The 18649-nt window shown below is 36.4% G+C and overlaps 1 protein-coding gene across 1 annotated transcript; it reads right to left on the bottom strand.

Moving 5' to 3' along the window:
- Positions 1–2166: 2166 nt before the first annotated feature.
- Positions 2167–17919, bottom strand: chordc1b (cysteine and histidine-rich domain (CHORD) containing 1b). Its single transcript, XM_022681425.2, has 11 exons — positions 17718–17919; positions 17179–17228; positions 17032–17088; positions 15553–15713; positions 15327–15427; positions 14152–14210; positions 13993–14063; positions 13762–13867; positions 11921–12040; positions 6982–7044; positions 2167–4672 (listed from the first exon to the last, which is right to left on the bottom strand). The coding sequence occupies exons 1-11, from the start codon at positions 17779–17781 to the stop codon at positions 4484–4486; spliced, it is 1041 nt and encodes a 346-aa protein (XP_022537146.2). The 5' UTR covers positions 17782–17919; the 3' UTR covers positions 2167–4483.
- Between the last annotated feature and the right edge of the window lie 730 nt (positions 17920–18649).

The raw sequence follows: 18649 nt of genomic DNA, 5'->3' as shown, positions 1-18649 counted from the left end.
GGCAAGAGTGTATCTGTGTCTCTATGTAAAACAAATTAGGGATACGAATGTAACATAACTATTCACAAAAAGGGCCAGAGAATTTACTTCTGGTTATTTGGTAAGAGTTATTTTTTGGCGTTGTGTACTGGAGCAGGACAATAACAGCAAAGAACAATAACAGACTGAACAAAATCATAGGAAGGCTGGCTCAGTTCTTGTGGCTAAATTGGACACAGTGGAGAATGTAGCAGAGAGGAGGATACTTGAAAAGATGTCATTGATCAAGAAGATCCCCTCCTACACACTCTATTAAACATTACACAAAGAGGAGGACACTGAGCCAGCAGACTGCTCCTGTCCTGCTGCAAACAGGGATGTTTCCAGATCATTTATCCCTAAAAGTGTGCACACTAATTCTTCATTTACTATGCATTGTATGCATCATATGTACTGGACTGTACTATAACTTTGTTTGTGCATGTCATGTTACATGCAAATATGTAACGATGGATGGATGGATGGAATCTTTAGCAACAAATATAGATCAAGATACAACAGCAGTCAATAGGGCTTAAAACCAACATTTCCTAGAAAATTTGCAAATCCTGACCCAATTTACATTGCTAAAGATTTTGTGCACTATCAGACGCATTTAAAATCTTTTAATTTTCCCTAAAATCGTCAGAATGCCTTGTGTATGAATTTTACCAGTCAGATTGTAATGAGCAGTTAGTTCTCCATTAGCGTGAAGTAGCATTAGCCACTAACTGCTAACAGTTTTCAGGAGAGAAATCTGTGAAGATTAGCATCCAGTGCTCGATTGACTTTAAAAGTAAGTCTTTTTCAATTAGTTTTGTTTACTGAGATTAGCTTTACTTCATTTTCTACCCCCTCACCACCACCCAGCGGTGAGACCTGCTGAATTAGAAGTTCTCTATAGTGTCTCTTAAAATGCGCCCTATAATCCAGTGTGCCTTATGTATGAAAAGAGCTCAGAAAATACATTCATTAATAGAGCGCCTTATAATACAGTGTGCCTTAGAGTGAGAAAAGTTTTTTTTTTTTCTTTTAAGCTTCCTGGTTTTAAAGAACAGACTTGAGAACAGCTTCTACCCCAGGGACATACAAGAACCGAACTCAGCCCAACTAACACTACAAACACATTACAATTGATAAATTAATATTTTTATAGTAATTTTAAGACTATTTATGACCACTGGTAAAATGATAACACAGTAGCATGAATGTTTAACATTATTTTAAAGTGATTTAAATCTTAACCACCCAGACTCTGCGTCCATTACAATGGAGATCATGCCTTTCCTTTTTTTAAAGGTTTTGTTGCACATTAATTGAGACGTTTGTCTATCAGAAAATGACCAATGAACCAGCCAATGAAAGGGTCCACAAGCCAATGAAACAGTAGAGTCCGCCCACTGTATTGGAAAAATAAATGTATTCAGATATTAGGACATGGGAGCACAAGAGCCAATGAGGCAAAGTAAAAGCTATTACTAATTTAATATTATTTAAAACACTTATGTCATGTTTATTTGACTGTTTAGGGACGGCTTGTGAAATAAAATGGGCAATATTGAACATAAATTAAAACATATATATAATTAAAAATTACCAAAGCAATTAGATATTTTAATTTAATTGGATTTAAATTTTGTATAGATTTTATAATAGATTATAATATCATTGCTATATTTTTCTGCCACAGGAACATATTTTGGGTTCAGGTTTGTTTAAACAAATAAAATTAAAGCACTTAAACTAATTTTTCATATTGGCTCATTATCTTTAAAAAGGCTCTTCATTCTAAATATGTACCACAGTGTGGTACACACATATCAATATATCAAGGTTGGCAAAAATTAATGGATAATTGAGGGTTTGTCCATATATTGTACGATAAGTCTACAACATTATTATTTTGACAGGCCTACTTAAGATGCTATATGCACATCATATTTTACATTTCACTCAACAGCGTATTTTCTTTTGCATTATGCATTCTAACTTGGTTATTAGAACTTTAGTTGTGTTTTTTTCTCATTTTACTTTTGGCACATAAAACAAAATATATTTACGAATTAACTAATCAACTAATCTGGCGATCTGTCTGAGATGCCTTGATTAACCATTTCCTAAAATTAAAAAATGAAGATGCGTAAGAGATAGTGGGACTTCTGCAACTTTTAATAAGTTGATAATGGTCAAGTCATAGAGGCATGATACTTTAAATTATAGAGGAGCTTGAGTGGAAATGTACAAAAAGGACTGACAATGAGACAGAAGCATAGAAACAGTCTTCAGATCTGGACCCTGTATCCAGTTTCTGCTTCTGGACGTTGTAACATAAAACACATAGTGGACTTCAGTTGTGCCTAAAAAGCCAGTAGAAATACATGTATATAAAAAACTGGACATGTTTTTTTAGACCTCCATGTTTTCTTGCTGCGCACAGCAAATTATAATTTACTATACATAATATATATTTGTACTATAAGACCAGGATAAACACCAAGCAGTGCTGGACTCTTAAGTGCTAATGCTGTGTTCCATTTCAACCTGCATATTGTAGAGGTTCTCAAACTGTGGTACGTGTACCTCTGGTGGAACATAAAGCATTTTAGGGTGGTACACCAGATGACCCGCACAATATATGAATGATAGGGCGCTGCGTGGTCCAGCGGTCTAAAGCTCTGCCACTATGAGCGGGAGGTCGCCGCCGGAACTCCCACTCATGCAGCTTTGCCATCACGCTGCCACATCACTCCTAGGGTGATCTCTGCAGCACAGGGCCTCTGTGAGCTGATGTATCAGAACCGAGTCGTTAGCGCTGTGAGGCTACTCGGTAATGTAGCCTCACAGCCTTCTTTTCAGCAGCAGCTCGAAAAGAAGCTTCACATGTGTCGGGGGAGGCATGTGTTAGTCTTCACCCTCCTGGTGTGTTGGTGCATTACTAGCCAAGAGAAGAAGCAACATGGCTTCCACCAAACCCAAGTCCGAGGGTAATTTTTTTTCTGCAACATGGGATGTCTGAGACTCTGTAGTACATTCTCTCATGTTCCTGTTATTTACCTCTGTCTCAAGCTTTCTGGCTTACAAAGAATACGGCATTTACAAATTACTTTTATGTTTTGATTTGATCATTGGTGGTACATTGCGTTAAACATTTGAGTACCACTGGCATATTGCAATTTCTAATTTCCAAGCAGTATTCCTCAATTGAAATGCTGCACAAGTTAAATTCCCTACTCAGAAAGTCAAGCAAACTTTAGCATTCCACAGTGCACAATGCAAGATTTCTGCAACAAACCAAAAGGTTGCTGAGTTTAATACAGTTTATTATAGGGCTGCACGATATTAGAAAAATGTTATATTGCAAATGTGCTGTCTCACATTCGGACCGATCAAGAGCTGAGTCAGCGGCGAGCACTCAAAACCTTTTAAAAGGTAAATAAGTGTGTTTTTCTCGGAGTAGAAGCGTGAAACGTGACTGAGGTGCACAGCTTTCGCCACATGCATTTACAAGCACGTGCCCTACCATGTTGATTGAGGCCATGCGGTTACCTCGTGTTTACTCCTGCCCACCATCGCACTCCCACTCCCACTCCCACTTCTCAGGCAGCAGCAGCAGCCTGTCACTTACAAAGACACAGAGACAGCGCTGTGTATCTAGTATTGTGTCTAGTGTCAAGAATCAAAACATTGCCCTTTGTGCCCCTTGCGATGACGATGCTTAAAGGATATTTTATTAGCATTAGTCATTAAATCAACTGTACACACAGTACTGTACAATTCTTATCTGTGGGCATTTCATTTTGGATGTTAAAAATATACTTTAATTTATTATTAACAATGATAAATTAAGACAAATAAATCGGTTGGTTTTGCCACATAACACATCGAACTTTGAAGTCTCCAGCTAACTGTTTATTTGGAAATGTTTTTAAAACAGTGTAAAATTATTGGAATGTTTAACTGTAACGCTGTCAACCTGAGCGTGACATCATTCTCAGGTCCAAATATCTTAATTCTGAGGTAATGGAACACAGCATAAGTAGAGATACATCAGCAGATTATCTAACTAACTGATCATAGAAAACTGTAGGAACTAGATACAATGTCCAGATTTGAAGACTTGCTGCTGGAATCATTTTTCAAGTTCATGTTGAGTAGTCTACTGTAGAAAAGGGCCTGACTGGTGTAAAGCATCAAACCACCACTCTTAAAACCAAATACAATCATTACAGTAATTTCAAATTTTCTATTCTTTGGAATGTGAAGAAAAGCTAAAAAGCACTGGCGTGTTGCAACCTGCAACGAAATAAGGACGTGTAAAAAGAACAAAAAAATCTGCAGTCTTCACAGAAGGAAATGCTTTCATGCATCATCATATCAATGTAGCTCATCTTCCTGGATTTATCTTGCATCATGGGGTTGGGTTGAAGATTTAATACAGTACTTCAGTGCTGCTCTGCATGTTTGTTTAATCATCATCGTCGTCGTCATCATCATCATCTTCACTATCACTCTCTTTCTTCTTCTCCTTCTCTTTGGGCAGACTGGTCACCAACGGGAGGTCTAGCCGTGCCCAAAACATCGGCTCAGCTTTCTTCAGCACAATCTCGATCTTAGTAGCCATCATGTTCATTGTGCTTTTAGTGGCATTGATGACCTGTGATGTGAAGAATTAAAAAAAGTTAGACTTAGGCTAAGAGACCAAGATATACATATTATAAGGGTTGAACTATTTGGCCAAAAGTGACACAGCAATAGATTTATTTTCTTATTTTTAGTTGTTACAGTATAATTCGGATATCCGCATGAACAATATAAAATGGTGTGAAAAATGGATATGGAAATATCAAAAACAGGCTTAAAAATGATATCACCATTACCAAAACATTCTCTACAAATTATTGACCAGCTCTAAGTATGGTTATTAAGAATTACTACAGTAAAACGAGGGATCTCCGAACTGGGGCGGTTTCAGGCATATTTTGAAGCATATCGGCTATCTTAATCCCAGTTAAGAACAGAGTAGGGGTGGAAAGACATCTTATGCATTGATTCGAATATGATTCAGAGGACTGCAATACGATATATTAAATCTCGATGCATCCTTTTCTTCTATACTGGATTTCTTTGCTGTGGGTACAGCGCCTAGTAAAAGTTTTCTGCGTCTTCACTTCAAATCAATAGACACAGCTAAACATGGGATTTAAATGTGTGTCAAATGTCCAGAACATTGTCCTTTAAATGTGGAAAGTGCTGATATTAAAGCAGCACTAGGTAGGATTTTCTTGATTTTTTATCTTTTTAAAGAAGTAAAATGACAGCTTAAAACTCACTGCAGCGCTGCATTGAGGTGTAATAGGAGGAATAGCGGTGCTCTCGTGTCTGTGCCGGAGCTCCTCTGAGCTCAAACCAGACTAAGTTTTCCGAGGCGGCCGCGACCAACGCTCGCGAGAACTGCGACCTGCTTTCCGACCTTTAGTTCTAACAGTTCTACAAGGACTACTGGTTCATTCTTTACAAACTAACATGCAGACGCTCTGGCAGAAGCTGGAAAGAGACCGAATATGTCTGTGAAAGCCAAAAAAAGGAGAAAGAGAAACTAATCCGCCTGAAACATTTATTACACTCCACAACTGTAGGGGGAGCCCACGAGATCAAAATCTCAATCCTACCTAGTGGAGCTTTAAGTGAGAAAAAGTTTAATCTGTTGTGTTTGGGCAATTTTGGAGACACATGTCTCCTGTGTGTAGTGTTGCAAATTAACGATTAGCCAACGATAAACGTTTGGAGTCAAGGAATTTTTATAACCAACATAGTCAATTATATTGACTATCATTGCAGTTCTACGTACTAGGAGATCAAAATGCATGCCTGTTACACAAAATGCATATCTACAGGTTTGGCAGGTCCTCGTCGTTTTTGCCAATTGTGAATCGAATCACAATCATCCACGTCCGAATCAAGATGTACTTAAGAATCAAAAACTTCCCCCCCACCCCTATAATGCCAAGCTCAGACTACACGACATTTTTGTTCCTCACGATTTTCACTATGTCAGTTATCTTCATTTTGCGTCGTTCTCGGGGGACTGGCAACACTACCAACAATCATCGTCCGCGTCCTTGCAGGAGTTTGTAGGTCATAGAATCTGAGAATCACGGCTACAGAAGCCCTTTGCATGATGGAAGCACTTTTTGTACTCCAGAGAGAACTTAAGGTATGGTAAAGATGTAACTACTTAGGTTTCAGTGCCTGTAAACAATTTTTTTTTTATGGAAGAAGTAGATTATTAAATGATTATTAGATTATTCTTCTGTTTTTCTGGTCCAGTGAACTGCAGGAGCACTGTGCCGCTTTCTTTTCCTGTTTTTACATCTGAGCACCACAGAATGCTCTGGCTTCCTATTGGTCAGAGTCAGGGAGCACGTCGCGGAGCATGTCAAACTAGCCAAAAAAAAATAAATTTGGATGATGTATACATGCTGAGATATGATTGTCTTAAAATAAAGAATAAAAAAAACAAACATCTGTGAAAGAATATAAATACATTGTAAAAACTTTCAAAAACATGCCTTTCTTTGTTTTTAAGCAAGAAGTGAAGTGAAGGCTAATGTTAACACCCCAAAAAATCCCAGCACAATCACCTCCCTACTTTAGGCAACAAAAAATAAACTGTAGTCACTACTAAACTAAATATGTCAGTTCAGAATGTCTCTGTATACAAACTGCTACTAAAAATAAAAGTGAATTTACTTGATTTAATATTAAATCAGCTGCACATCCTGTCTAAACTGTGTGGCTGTATTATTTAAACAAGCACAAAGATTGGCTGATACAGATATTGGCTGATACTTAGCATTAAGAGGCTCGGCTCAGATCTGATTGGGAGCAAATATCCTGATAGGGACAACCCCATTCTAAACAAGGTCATGCCATGATAATCTAGGTGTCAGTTTAAGCACTTACCCCCCATAAGATGATCTTCTGTTCAAACTCCTGCTCACCATCAAATATAATGTGAATATCCAGCTGAAACAGAGAGAGAGAATAGATTTGAGTGTCTTTGGGTGTGTGGAAGGCTTTTTAATTTTTACACTGGTTACTTCGGGACACACAATAATCAAATTTAATGATAAAAAGTCTATGCTTTGGCTCAGTCAGCATTAACAGTGATTCTCCTTTTTTATTTGTTAAACTTTAATAATGTTTACAAATAAATATATCAGTAAAATGACTAAGAATAAGAAGTAAACACATTCATTACAGATTTACAGCCCTCTGTGCTGTTGTAAAACCTGGTCTGGAATTTAAAGTGATTCTCACAATGTACTAAACAGGTGCAATGGTCCATTTGGGGACAATAATTGTATGAAATGCATGGCTGCTGCTGTTTGTCACTTCTGTCTCATTGCATCTGCATTTATAGCAGTTCCCCTCTTTAAACTCAGACTCTGCAAAACACTGGTCAAGTGTTATTTTAAAGCACTTATTTCAATTTATTCAAAATATAAGATAAATTATGTTCTCAACACCTGTTTCCTACAGGATTGTTTCCTGATAGGATCTTAGCAACATGTACTTTACTTGGTCAAGTGCACCTCTGGTTAGACTGAAATCTGATTGCTTAGCAATTACTGGTACTTTGGTTTTACGGAGAGTAGGTTTGGTGGTTGAATGTGTTTTGGAGAGATTAATGTGTTTAATTTACTGCTGTAATGTAGCTCAAATGCATCTTAGATTACCTCCTGAAGTGATCTGAGTGATGCACAACTCCACATCAGTTTCTGAACTAGTTTCTCTGATTTTGCTATTTATAGGTTTATGTTTGAGTAAAATGAACATTGTTGTTTTATTCTATAAACTACAGACAACATTTCTCCCAAATCACAAATAATTTCAAATACAAATATTTATTTATAAAAGCATTTATTTGCAGAAAATGAGAAAATAACTGCTGAAATAACAAAAAGATGCAGAGCTTTCAGACCTCAAATAATGCAAAGTTCATAAGTTCATATTCATAAAGTTTTAAGAGTTCAGAAATCAATATTTGGTGGAATAATCCTGATGGTTTTTAATCACAGTTTTCATGCATCTTGGCATCATGTTCCCCTCCACCAGTCTTACACACTGCTTTTGGATAACTTTATGCCTTTACTCCTGGTGCAAAATTTAAGGAGTTCAACTTGGTTTGATGGCTTGTGATCATTTTTACATGATCTCATTTATACAATAGTCAAAACTATTTAATCTGTGATACAAAAAAACTGCACCCAATACGATACTATTAGGTTACCGTTAGCGTCCAGCTTAATTCCAAAAGAGATTTGTGTGGAAATAATTTGGTTTCTGGAGGAATTAAAATGAGCTCATTATCCAACATTGGCACATTTAAATCAATGTGAAAATATGCACAGTCCCTGCTAAAAGATTAAACAAATAAATACATAAATAAATTAATAAACAAAATAACACAAAATGACAAAGTACTGTATTTTGCAAATAATGCTGTAGTCTTGATATACATGTTTAGAGGTGTGCCGTATCGAATGCAATATCACTACCTGACACAATAAATAAAATTCTATATTGCGATATCACAATATTATTTAAAGCAGTCTATTTTGTATTTGTTTTGATATTTACTTTATTGTTTCCATTGTTACATGCACTAAATATCCTGCACTTTTTTAGTTCTGAAGTAGAATTTTATTATTTTATATTTGTTATATTTTGTTACACTATTTTTATTTTATAATAAATCAGGATCTTGGTAAGCTACTGTTTTTGAAATAGACAAACATTTGTTTCTACTGAATGTATGAAATACATATTTATAATGATTAATACTTTAATATTCCTTAGATCATCATCTTGAAATTAACTTTTAAACATTCAATGTTTTGTCATATTGCAAGCATACCCTGAAATAGAGTGATAAAATGTTAGTTTCATATAACCTGCCTCTTATCGAATATTATAGGGCTGACGGCAAATAATCGATTAATCGTTGGTCGACCAAAAAAATAACTAGTCGACCAAATTCCATTGGTCGATTGGTCGCAGGAAAAAAAGCTGCTCTTGTCAAAGCACTTCTGGGACTTTTAATTTCAACGGCGTGACAAAGGAAGACGTGACACGAATTTGCCGTTGGTGATTTGTTTGACAAGGACAGAAGGCATTCTGGCCATGTCTGGAAGGAGCTCTAAAATATGGGATCACTACATAACTGACAAAATAGCTGACGCTGGACATGCGACCTGTGAATATCGTCAGTGGTGAGGGATTTAAAAATCTAATTTAATGCCTCGAGCCCGGATACAGCCTGCCAGGACGTGAAACAGTGATGCTTGCTTTTAAGAGCAAATACAGCACAACAAAACAAACACTTCAGGACGAGATCGAAAACTGTAAAGCACTCAGCTCCACAACGGATATATGGATATCTAACCAGATGGAAAGTTACATGACTGTCACCGCGCATTTTATTTCTGATAACTGGTGACTGCATTCATTCGTGCTGGAAACTAAAGAGTTGGGAGTGAGCCACACAGCTGCTAACATAGCAGAGCGACTCAGCGAAGTAATGGCAGTTTAGAATCCCCGCTGAAAAAAGGGTCGCTCTCGTACACGGCAATGCCGCGAACATGGTGCTGTGCGCCGATCAGTTATCTCGTAACCCGTCCTGGGGTAAGTTCGTTGCAGGGCACACATTAGATTGTTGTTTTTGTCCATTCTTTTGTTTTGTTTATATATAATTTTTTCCTTTCAATTTGGTTTGTTTAATTTAATCCCCAAACGCGTGTTTGTTTTTCCGTTTTTTCGGTCTTAGTCATTTTCTTTGGTTGTGTGGTGAATTTCGTTTTTTTTTTTTTTTTTATTCGTTAGATTATATTTTTGTCAACATTTTGGGTTTATTTTCGTTTGTTATTTTTCTAATAATAATAGTAAATACATAATTGATTTTCTTTTGTTATTTTTTTACGGGGCGAATAACAAAATGTAATGCAATAGTTACTTTTACTGCTAATAGTTATAGTGGAGTAACTCCGTTAGTAAGTTAGTTACTTTTTTGGAGGAGTAACTAGTAACTATAACAAATCACTTTTTTAAAGTAAGGTGCCCAACACTGGTGGTAAATTAGCATAGACGCGGCAACCCGGCATTAAAGATAAAACTTCACAGATGTGTATCCCGGTCAAAATATATATTTTTTATTTTTTTATGGGGGGTTGTGGGGGGATAGTGTTGGGGGTCGATTAGTCGATTAGTTGGAGTAAATGACGGCCACTGGTCGACCAACAAAATCCTTGGTCGTGGACAGCCTTAGAATATTAGCATTGACCATTATGTTTTGTAGCTAGGAATCCCATTCACATGAATTAGCTGACATGCTTACTTTCAGCAGGTTTTACCTAAATAACAATTGTACAGTTTTCTTTTCAAAACTAGTAATAAAATACAATCCTTGCATTTCTTAAGATACTTCAAAAAAGTGGCTTCTGTTGAATCTCAAAGCATATGGTCGCCTCTAGTTTACAATATCACACTTTCTGAATGACCTCACTATAGAACTGAAGGTCAGATCTTCTGAAGAGTGGAAATCCAGCAGGTGTTTTAAAAGAAGCAGTAAAAATCACGCTGTGCCTGCATTCATTTGTATAGAAGCCCTCAGTAACTGAAACACTAAACCAAAACCTTCACTAGAGCAAAGTGTCAAAGACTGTCTATAAATTAGCACCTTTTTAATAAAGCTACAATCAGGACTGCAGCTGCCAGCATCATGGAACTATAATGAAAGTTTGTCTGTGTAATGCATCACAGAAATTACAATATTCTAAACCACAGTCATAAACAACAGAGAAATGTTACGTGGAATTATGTCACAAGACTCTGAAAAGAAGATTTTCAATTTCAGGGAAAACTACGAAATTACACACAGGAATTGAGCTCCCAGCATTACTGAACAGTAATAATGTATAACCACTGCTGCTCCTCACTGACAACTACATGCTGCTCCTTTAGTGAACATGTTTTTGCACTTCTGCCAACTTATAACTCAAGTGCCTTATTTATTAGTTCCTTGTAAATTTGTATACTGCTTTATATCCCCTTGATGTACTTTTTCTAATGGATATTTTATAGATCAGCGCGGTCATGCAAAAACCATGGATCTCCAGTTCCTGTTCTTTACTTTTTGACTTTAAAAAAAATATATAAAACTGACCAAGAGAAATGCTACAAAATGACTTGGAATAAAAAAAAATATATATTGACTTTCACTGAAAGTTAAACAGGTCTTTCCCTCTATAAAAGTTGCCATTTTGGAGATGTAAGGTTTTTGCAGAGCAGTGACAAAATGTTTGAGATGGAATTAATAAAGATTATGGCTGCAACTAATGATTATTTTGGCAGTCGACTAATCTGATGATTATTTTTTGATTAGTCAATAATTATTTCTGCCATGTCCTCCATCTCCAAAAACTATTGATGCAGCTGAACATGAGATTTAAAAGGCATTTAAACGTCTGGATGTTGTTTAAACATGAAAAGTACTGATATTTAATCATTAAATACGTGATCTAATGTGTTTGGGCACTTTTGGAGACACAGACTGAGTTGAGTGTAAACTAGGTGAGTGAGTCATTTACACATTTCCCGTTGCGCTTTTGTCACCAGCAATGGTGACAATGAATCGACAATGAAATTTGTAGTAGACAAATTTAAACAATCTACACTGACGATTATATTGACAAATCATTACAGCCCAAATAAAGATTAGTAATGATTAATTAGTAAACGCTGAAGGACTAAATAAAAGGTATTAAAGCAGACAAAATAACTATAATGAAGCAGCTAGCACAATTCACTTTCGCTGTAACATATACATAAACTATAGACTCACATTGGTACTGTTCCCGTCCACATAGCTCAGTTCAGGGACGGAGTTTTTCGCATAGACGGTTATGGTGACCTGACCTCCTGTTTGGTGCCAGTCAAACCTGCATGGCACAACCTTTTTACCCTGTTAACAAACATCAAAATTAATTCATTAATACACAGAGGTGACACGTAATGAAGAACAAATACTTCATTATCTTACTTAAGTACATATTTTGGTTATCTATACTTCACTATTCTTACATTTTTACACAATTATCTGAACTTTCTACTACTTACATTTTAAAAATAGCTTCACTTCTTGCATTTCACCTTGTTCTCAGCGTTATACAGGAGGTTCAGTTTAGTTCTCCAGCACCAAGACTCGAGACTGGAGCAGGATTAGCATTAGCTGTTAGTCGCGTTAGCTCTTTTGCCGTTTAGAGGTGAGTATTATCGGCCTGTAGTCTGCTGTTAAGCCCGGCTAGCACTGCTGGAGCAGGATTAGCATTGGCTGCTAACCGCTAGCTCTTTTGCCGTTCAGAGGTGAGTATTATTGGACTGTAGTCTGCTGCTAACCCCAGCTAGAAATGTTAGAACAGTACTAGCATTAGCCACTAACCACGCTAAGCACAGGCTCTTTTGCTGTTCAGAGGTAAGCATTATTGGCCTGTAGCGTGCTGCTAGCCCTGGCTAGCACTGCTGGAACAGCATTAGAATTAGCCGCTAACAACGCTAAGTGCTAGCTCTTTTGCCGTTCAGAGGTGAGTATTATCAGCCTGTAGCCTGCTGCTAACCCCAGCTAGCACTGCTGAAACATCTTTAGCTTTACCCACTAACTGCCCTAAGTCTTTTTCCATTTAGAGGTAAGTATTATCGGCCTGTAGCCTGTGCATTTACCGTATTAAAAAGCTACATGAGACGAAACACTAGCTATATATTGCCCTGGCTTACTAGAACACTCAGGGTTTCTTAGTGTAGCTCTGGCAGGCGGCATTAGCCACTAACTGCAGCTAGCCTTACTGGAAATTTGCAATTCTAAGCTTACTGTAAATAAACAGAAGCGCTTTACTCACCCAAAATAAACAGTTTTCAGGAGAGAAATCAGTGTAGTTTAACATCTAGCGTTCATTTGATTTTTAAATAAAGTTTTTATGAATTACAGTTTTGTTAACCTAGCTTAGCTTTGCTTTACAGGTCTCGCCACCCAGCAGCGAGACCTGCTGAATTAGAAGGAAAACATGGAGACACCCCTGTTTCTTACTAGTGTCGCATAATGTGCCTTATAATTCAGTGCAACTTGTTTATGAAAATAGACCAGAAAATAGACATTTATTAATGGTGCACCTTATAATCTGGTGCTTTATAGTGTGAAAAATACAGTAGTCTAGAGTGAAGATGATCTGTGGCAAAGACTAAAGAGAACTTGAGCTAAATGTCTTAACTAAGTTTTTTTAATTTATTATATTTGCATCCATGCATGGTGATTTTTCTCTTTCCATTGCTTTTACTTTTATACTTTTAAGTATTTTTTTAAACCAGTACACTTGAGTAAAAAGCTTGAGTTGATACATGAAATTCTACAGATGTTTTAAACCCTAATGTCTATTAATCTTGTTGAGTAACGTACGTGAATACTTTTGAAACCTCTGTTAATACAAGATGCTTGGGAAGCAATGTCTAAAGCTTCACTTCGACAGAAATTTGCACAATGAGATTTCTCATCTTTTTCAGATTCATGTCCAGTCATGTGAGAAAAATCTCAAAGAACAGATTTCCACAAACTTCTCACTTTCAATCTGATAAGTACTGGATGAAATGGCATAACAGACTCTCACAGCATACAAATTACAGATTCAAACAAACCGAGTCCTTCTTGCGCCACAGATGCGTCCCTTTGGTACATCCCTCTTGTGAGAGAAAAGCGTTGAAGTCAGATGTTTTCCTCTTGCAGCAGCTCCAGTATTTCATCCTTAGAAGGACAGAACAAAAAAACACAAGACAAAACAAATTAGAAGGCAAAAACAATCTGACTTCATCTCATACAGTATTAAACACAGGTTACTCAAGATATTATTGTACGAGTGAGCCGTTTACCCTTCGTGGAAGATAGGGAATCCAGCATGATATGAGCAGACTTCTTCATTGCTCTCTAATCCACTAAAGGTCTGAGGAAAAACAATGATATTTAACAAAAGATAATAACATAAATATTTACAAGTTTAGAGAAGGATATCCTAGAGATAAATACAATACTTTTGTGCATCCTCCATTCTTGCAAGACGTTCCAATCTTAATTTCATCCCCTTCCTCTTCTGTAAAACAGCAAAACACAGTCACAAAGTGTCCTGTGGTGCACTCAGCATTTTCAGTGTACATCACTTACAGACTTCATATGTGAGACAGAGTGCTGTAAGGAACTTTCCACAGCTTTTAAAGGGCGCAGAGACATATACAGGAAACACCTTAAAGTCAGTGTTTTTTATTTTTAAAAAGTTATATAAAAATATTTTACGCATTATAGATTAATACTAAATTCATCCAAACAAAGAAGAAAACCATACAGAATTAATTGGTAAACAAAACAATTTTCTTTTTTGCTTAGATGACAGCTTTGTACATCTTGTCATTTTCTCAGTCAGTTTTATGAGGTAGAGTGACCTGGAATAACTTCCAGTTAACAGCTGTCCCTTGTCAGGTGTTGAGTTAGCATACAGTAAATAGCTCTATTTGAGTAATGTCCTAATCCATATAATGGCAAGAACTGCTCAACTAAGTAAAGGGAAAAAAATTTTTTAAGAATTAAAGGTCAGTCAATCCAAAAAGCTTAAAGAACTTTGAAAGTGCAGCCACAAAGACCATCAAAACACTATGATGGAACTGGCTCTCATCAGGACTCCCCAGAAAAGGAAGACGAGTTTACAGCATGTCAAATAAGAGCACCTAAATGCAGTATTTTGTTTAACACCCTTAAGTTTATTGCATGACTTCTTGTGTTACTTTATAGACTGAATGACTTCAGTATTGATTTACAATGAAAAATTTAATAAATAAATAAAAATTAACCTCTGGTTAATCAGTAAACAGTATTTTAAAGTATGTCCTGTGACATTCTGCTGTCTGTGCTGCCTCATGGAAGCAGCCATACACACACACACACTGCGGATTTCTGCTATTTCACTCTAGAACTGTGTATAAAATACACTCCTGTGGGATTTTCAAAAGTAAAACCAACACTAAAACCTAAATTGCCGCAAAAAAGTTCCACCTTGCTGGCTGTTATCCATCAGCTTCTCCTCAGTCCTCCTGGCAATTACCAGGGCATTGTAGTAGCTTTTGTGCCAATTGATTACCGTGTCAACCCTACCAGGATTTATGGCTGTACAAACAGGAAGAATGTATGTGGGGAAAATAGGGTGAAAACCGCTCACCTTTTTTGTCCGTTGCATTATCAGACAACCGGAGTTTTTCTAGAGCTTGTTTAAGTGAAGCCGTGACCTTCTGTGGCAGTCTTGAGATAGGTTCATCTGGACTGCAGGCACGACAAAGGAACAGTTTGTAAAATTATATAAAAGTAGTTTGTACCCATTATACTAGAGACGCTACACCTAAAACGTGAATTGTTTACATAAAGCGTTGTTGGAGAACATTGCCCACCTTGGCCGTCGAATGGCCTCAGCTGGTTTTGGTGCTTGGATGATCGACTCGTTAAACTTTGGTTTAAGATCGTCCACATCCTTCTTTTCTCCAGATGACTTCACCTCTGGCTTGACAGGTTCGGGGGGCTTCTCCTGGTTATGAGGTCCTTTTGTACAACCCTTAGAGAAATACAGAAATTGTCAGTACCAGGTCCAGCGGGCTAAGCGCTGCCACTTTGATCAGGAGATCGCCGGTTCAAATCCTGCACATGTAGCTTGCCATCAGCTACCGGAGCCCTGAGAGAGCACAATTTGCCTTACTCTCTCTGAGTGGGTAGATGATGCTCTCTCCACACAAGCAGGGTTTATACATTTTTAAAAAATAATTTTTTACTTTCCCCAAGCCTTCGTGGCAAATTTTAATGACCATATGATTTTTAAAACATCATTAAAACTTAAAACTAAAAATACAAGTCAACACTGGTTGCAATAGGCCTATATCTTACCTAAAACAAATTGAAAACACTTTAAAATGTCCCATTTTACTAGCTGAATAACATTTCTGCACAGTTTGAACGTCTCTCCCTTATATTTGTCTAAATGAAGCCAGACAGCATTAAATCAGCATTCTTCTCTCACTGTGTGAATTTAGTTATAGTTGAAGCTAAAACTCCAGTCTGAATAGGACCCACATAGACAGATAGCTAATGCGATGAGATTTGACAAATTTACCCCAACATAAAGTTCTTTTTTAAAAAACAAAACAGTCAATAAATGGTAGGGGTGGGCGATATGGCTCTAAAACAATATCACAATATTTCATGGTATTTTCACGGTAACAATATTTTTGGCGATATGACAATTATTATTTAAATTATTTAGAACTTTATTATTACAAGCAATATGATATGGCTAGCTGAGTTATTAAAAAAAAATAATTTTATCAGATTTGTAACAGAAGTCAATGATCCAGAATGTCATGATAATGCACTCCAAATATCTACAAATATCCAAGATTTAAGTAAAATAAATGATACCGGACAGATATAATTTGTCTCTAGTAGATATATCATGAGCAATAAGAACAGTGTCAATTTTTCTTTTGCTAAATTAGGTAATTAGGGGTGGGTAATATGGCACGATATTTCAGGGTATAATATCGTTCATGATATATACATTTTTTGGCGATATTATCACATACGATACGATACACCCCTAATAAATGGAAACATTTGTTTTTTTTTTATTTCTGGGTATTTTTATTTTTTTCAAAACGTATCCAGGCCTGGAAATTGCTATTTTCAAACTCCATGACTTTTTCCAGGGTTTTCATGACTGTATGAATCCTGACAAGATGTCTGTATCAGAACCGATTAGAGTAGGGATAGTCCTAATGAGTAGGTTTGGGTAATTGGCCGTGTAAATTGGGGAGAAAATGGGAAAAAAAAAGAAAAAAAAAAAGAAAAGGTTAAAAAAAAGTGATGATTTATTTACTCACAGCAATACTAAGGAAATCTGAGAAGTCAGTGGTTCGTCTTTTACAACACGACCAGCCCTTAAGAGAAAAAATTACAGTTATTACACAATGTTAAATAGCCATAAATGCCTTTTTCTAACATAATTTGCCTTCTTGTTCTAGTCTTACCTTGAGTGCATCATGGAAAACTGGCACTCCTGGGTGATAAGTACAAGCATCTGTGAATGGAGAGCTTAGTGTTATCAACAAGCCAACAGGAGGCAGCTGAGATAATAATAGTTTTTGGATGTTCAGTTAGATAAATAACTAGCTAATAATTTAAATTAAGGATAAAATATTAGCTTTAAATGTAGGCAAATAACTTGTTTCCTTAAGAATACATCTGGATGTGTAGCTAGCTGTATGGCTAAGCTAGCCAGCTAACTGGGAGAGCTTTCATTAAAAAATAAACAATAGTAAAACAGTGACACTTGGTTGTTAGCCAGCTAAAACTTAAATTCAAAGTACCAAATGTATCCTGCCCCTTTAACTCTCCATAGAGAGACTACTCCATACTCCATACTCCATACACACGACTACCGTTAGCTTAGCTTAGACAGCTAACTAGCTAAGCTAGCTAGCTAACTCTTCCAGCTAACTGCCTCGCAACCTGCTGTAAACTACACTATGTTAGCTAGCGTTAGCATCTTCCAAGCCCATAAACTCACCGTCAGGATTGTTCTCGAGGTCAAACCGTTGTCCGCAGCCTTTATTATAACAGAGGAGAGACATTATGGAGCTACAGCGGCGGTGAAGTGGCCGGGAACACGGTGCTGAGGGTCGGTGTAAAGCCGCAGGTCTGGTGGTATGTTCTGGAAGCCTACCAGCTCCTCCACGCTCCAGCCATCACAGCGCAGCACTTCCTCTGGGTTGCCAGGTCAAGCACAAACCATAATTTTACCTCCTTTAACCTCCGTTTGTGCTTTATGATTATTTTGAGATTCTAAGACGTTATTTTCCGATACTATATAATTATTTTGAAATACTAAGTCGTTATTTTCAGATACTAAGTGTTTATTTTGAGATATTATCTCATTATTTTGAGATACTGAATTATTATTTTCAGATACTAAGTGTTCATTTTGAAATACTCATTTTTTAAAAATACTAAGTAACGTTAACGTTAATTGTTTTGAGAAGAAATAAAGCCATTATTTTGAGATACATGTCATTTTAATAGTATGAAATAGTAAGTCAGATTTTTGAGATACAAAGTCTTTATATTGAGATACTATGTAATTGTATTGAGATACTAGGTGATTATATTGAGTCATTATTTTAAGATACTATGTTGTTGTCCTGAGAGATTAAGTGGTTATTTTGAGATAACAACTAAGCAAAAAAAAAAAATATATATATATATATATATATATATATATATATATATATATATATATATTCAAATAACCACTAATTATCTTAAAATAATGAATTGGTTTTTCAATAAAAATTACGAAGTATTTCAAAATAATTAAATAGCAGTTTACTTAATAAGAAAAAACGTAGTGGCTTGTAAAAAAAAATGGTTATCATAATGTATTTTACAAACATATTTTTAAAACATTAACATTAGCAGTGCTGTTAGGCAATCAGAGCTGAT

This window comes from Astyanax mexicanus, chromosome 20 (assembly GCF_023375975.1).
Source record: "Astyanax mexicanus isolate ESR-SI-001 chromosome 20, AstMex3_surface, whole genome shotgun sequence".
Taxonomy (NCBI): domain Eukaryota; kingdom Metazoa; phylum Chordata; class Actinopteri; order Characiformes; family Acestrorhamphidae; genus Astyanax; species Astyanax mexicanus.
Note: the sequence above shows the minus strand (reverse complement) of the source record. Positions and strands in the feature narration are given on the sequence as shown.

Coding starts and splice junctions, on each gene's coding strand:
- chordc1b (XM_022681425.2), bottom strand. CDS start 17,781: ATGTCTCTCCTCTGTTATAATAAAGGCTGCGGACAACGGTTTGACCTC. Junction 17,229..17,717: donor CCTCGAGAACAATCCTGACG/GTGAGTTTATGG, acceptor CTCCATTCACAG/ATGCTTGTACTTATCACCCA. Junction 15,428..15,552: donor GAGGCCATTCGACGGCCAAG/GTGGGCAATGTT, acceptor TCGTGCCTGCAG/TCCAGATGAACCTATCTCAA.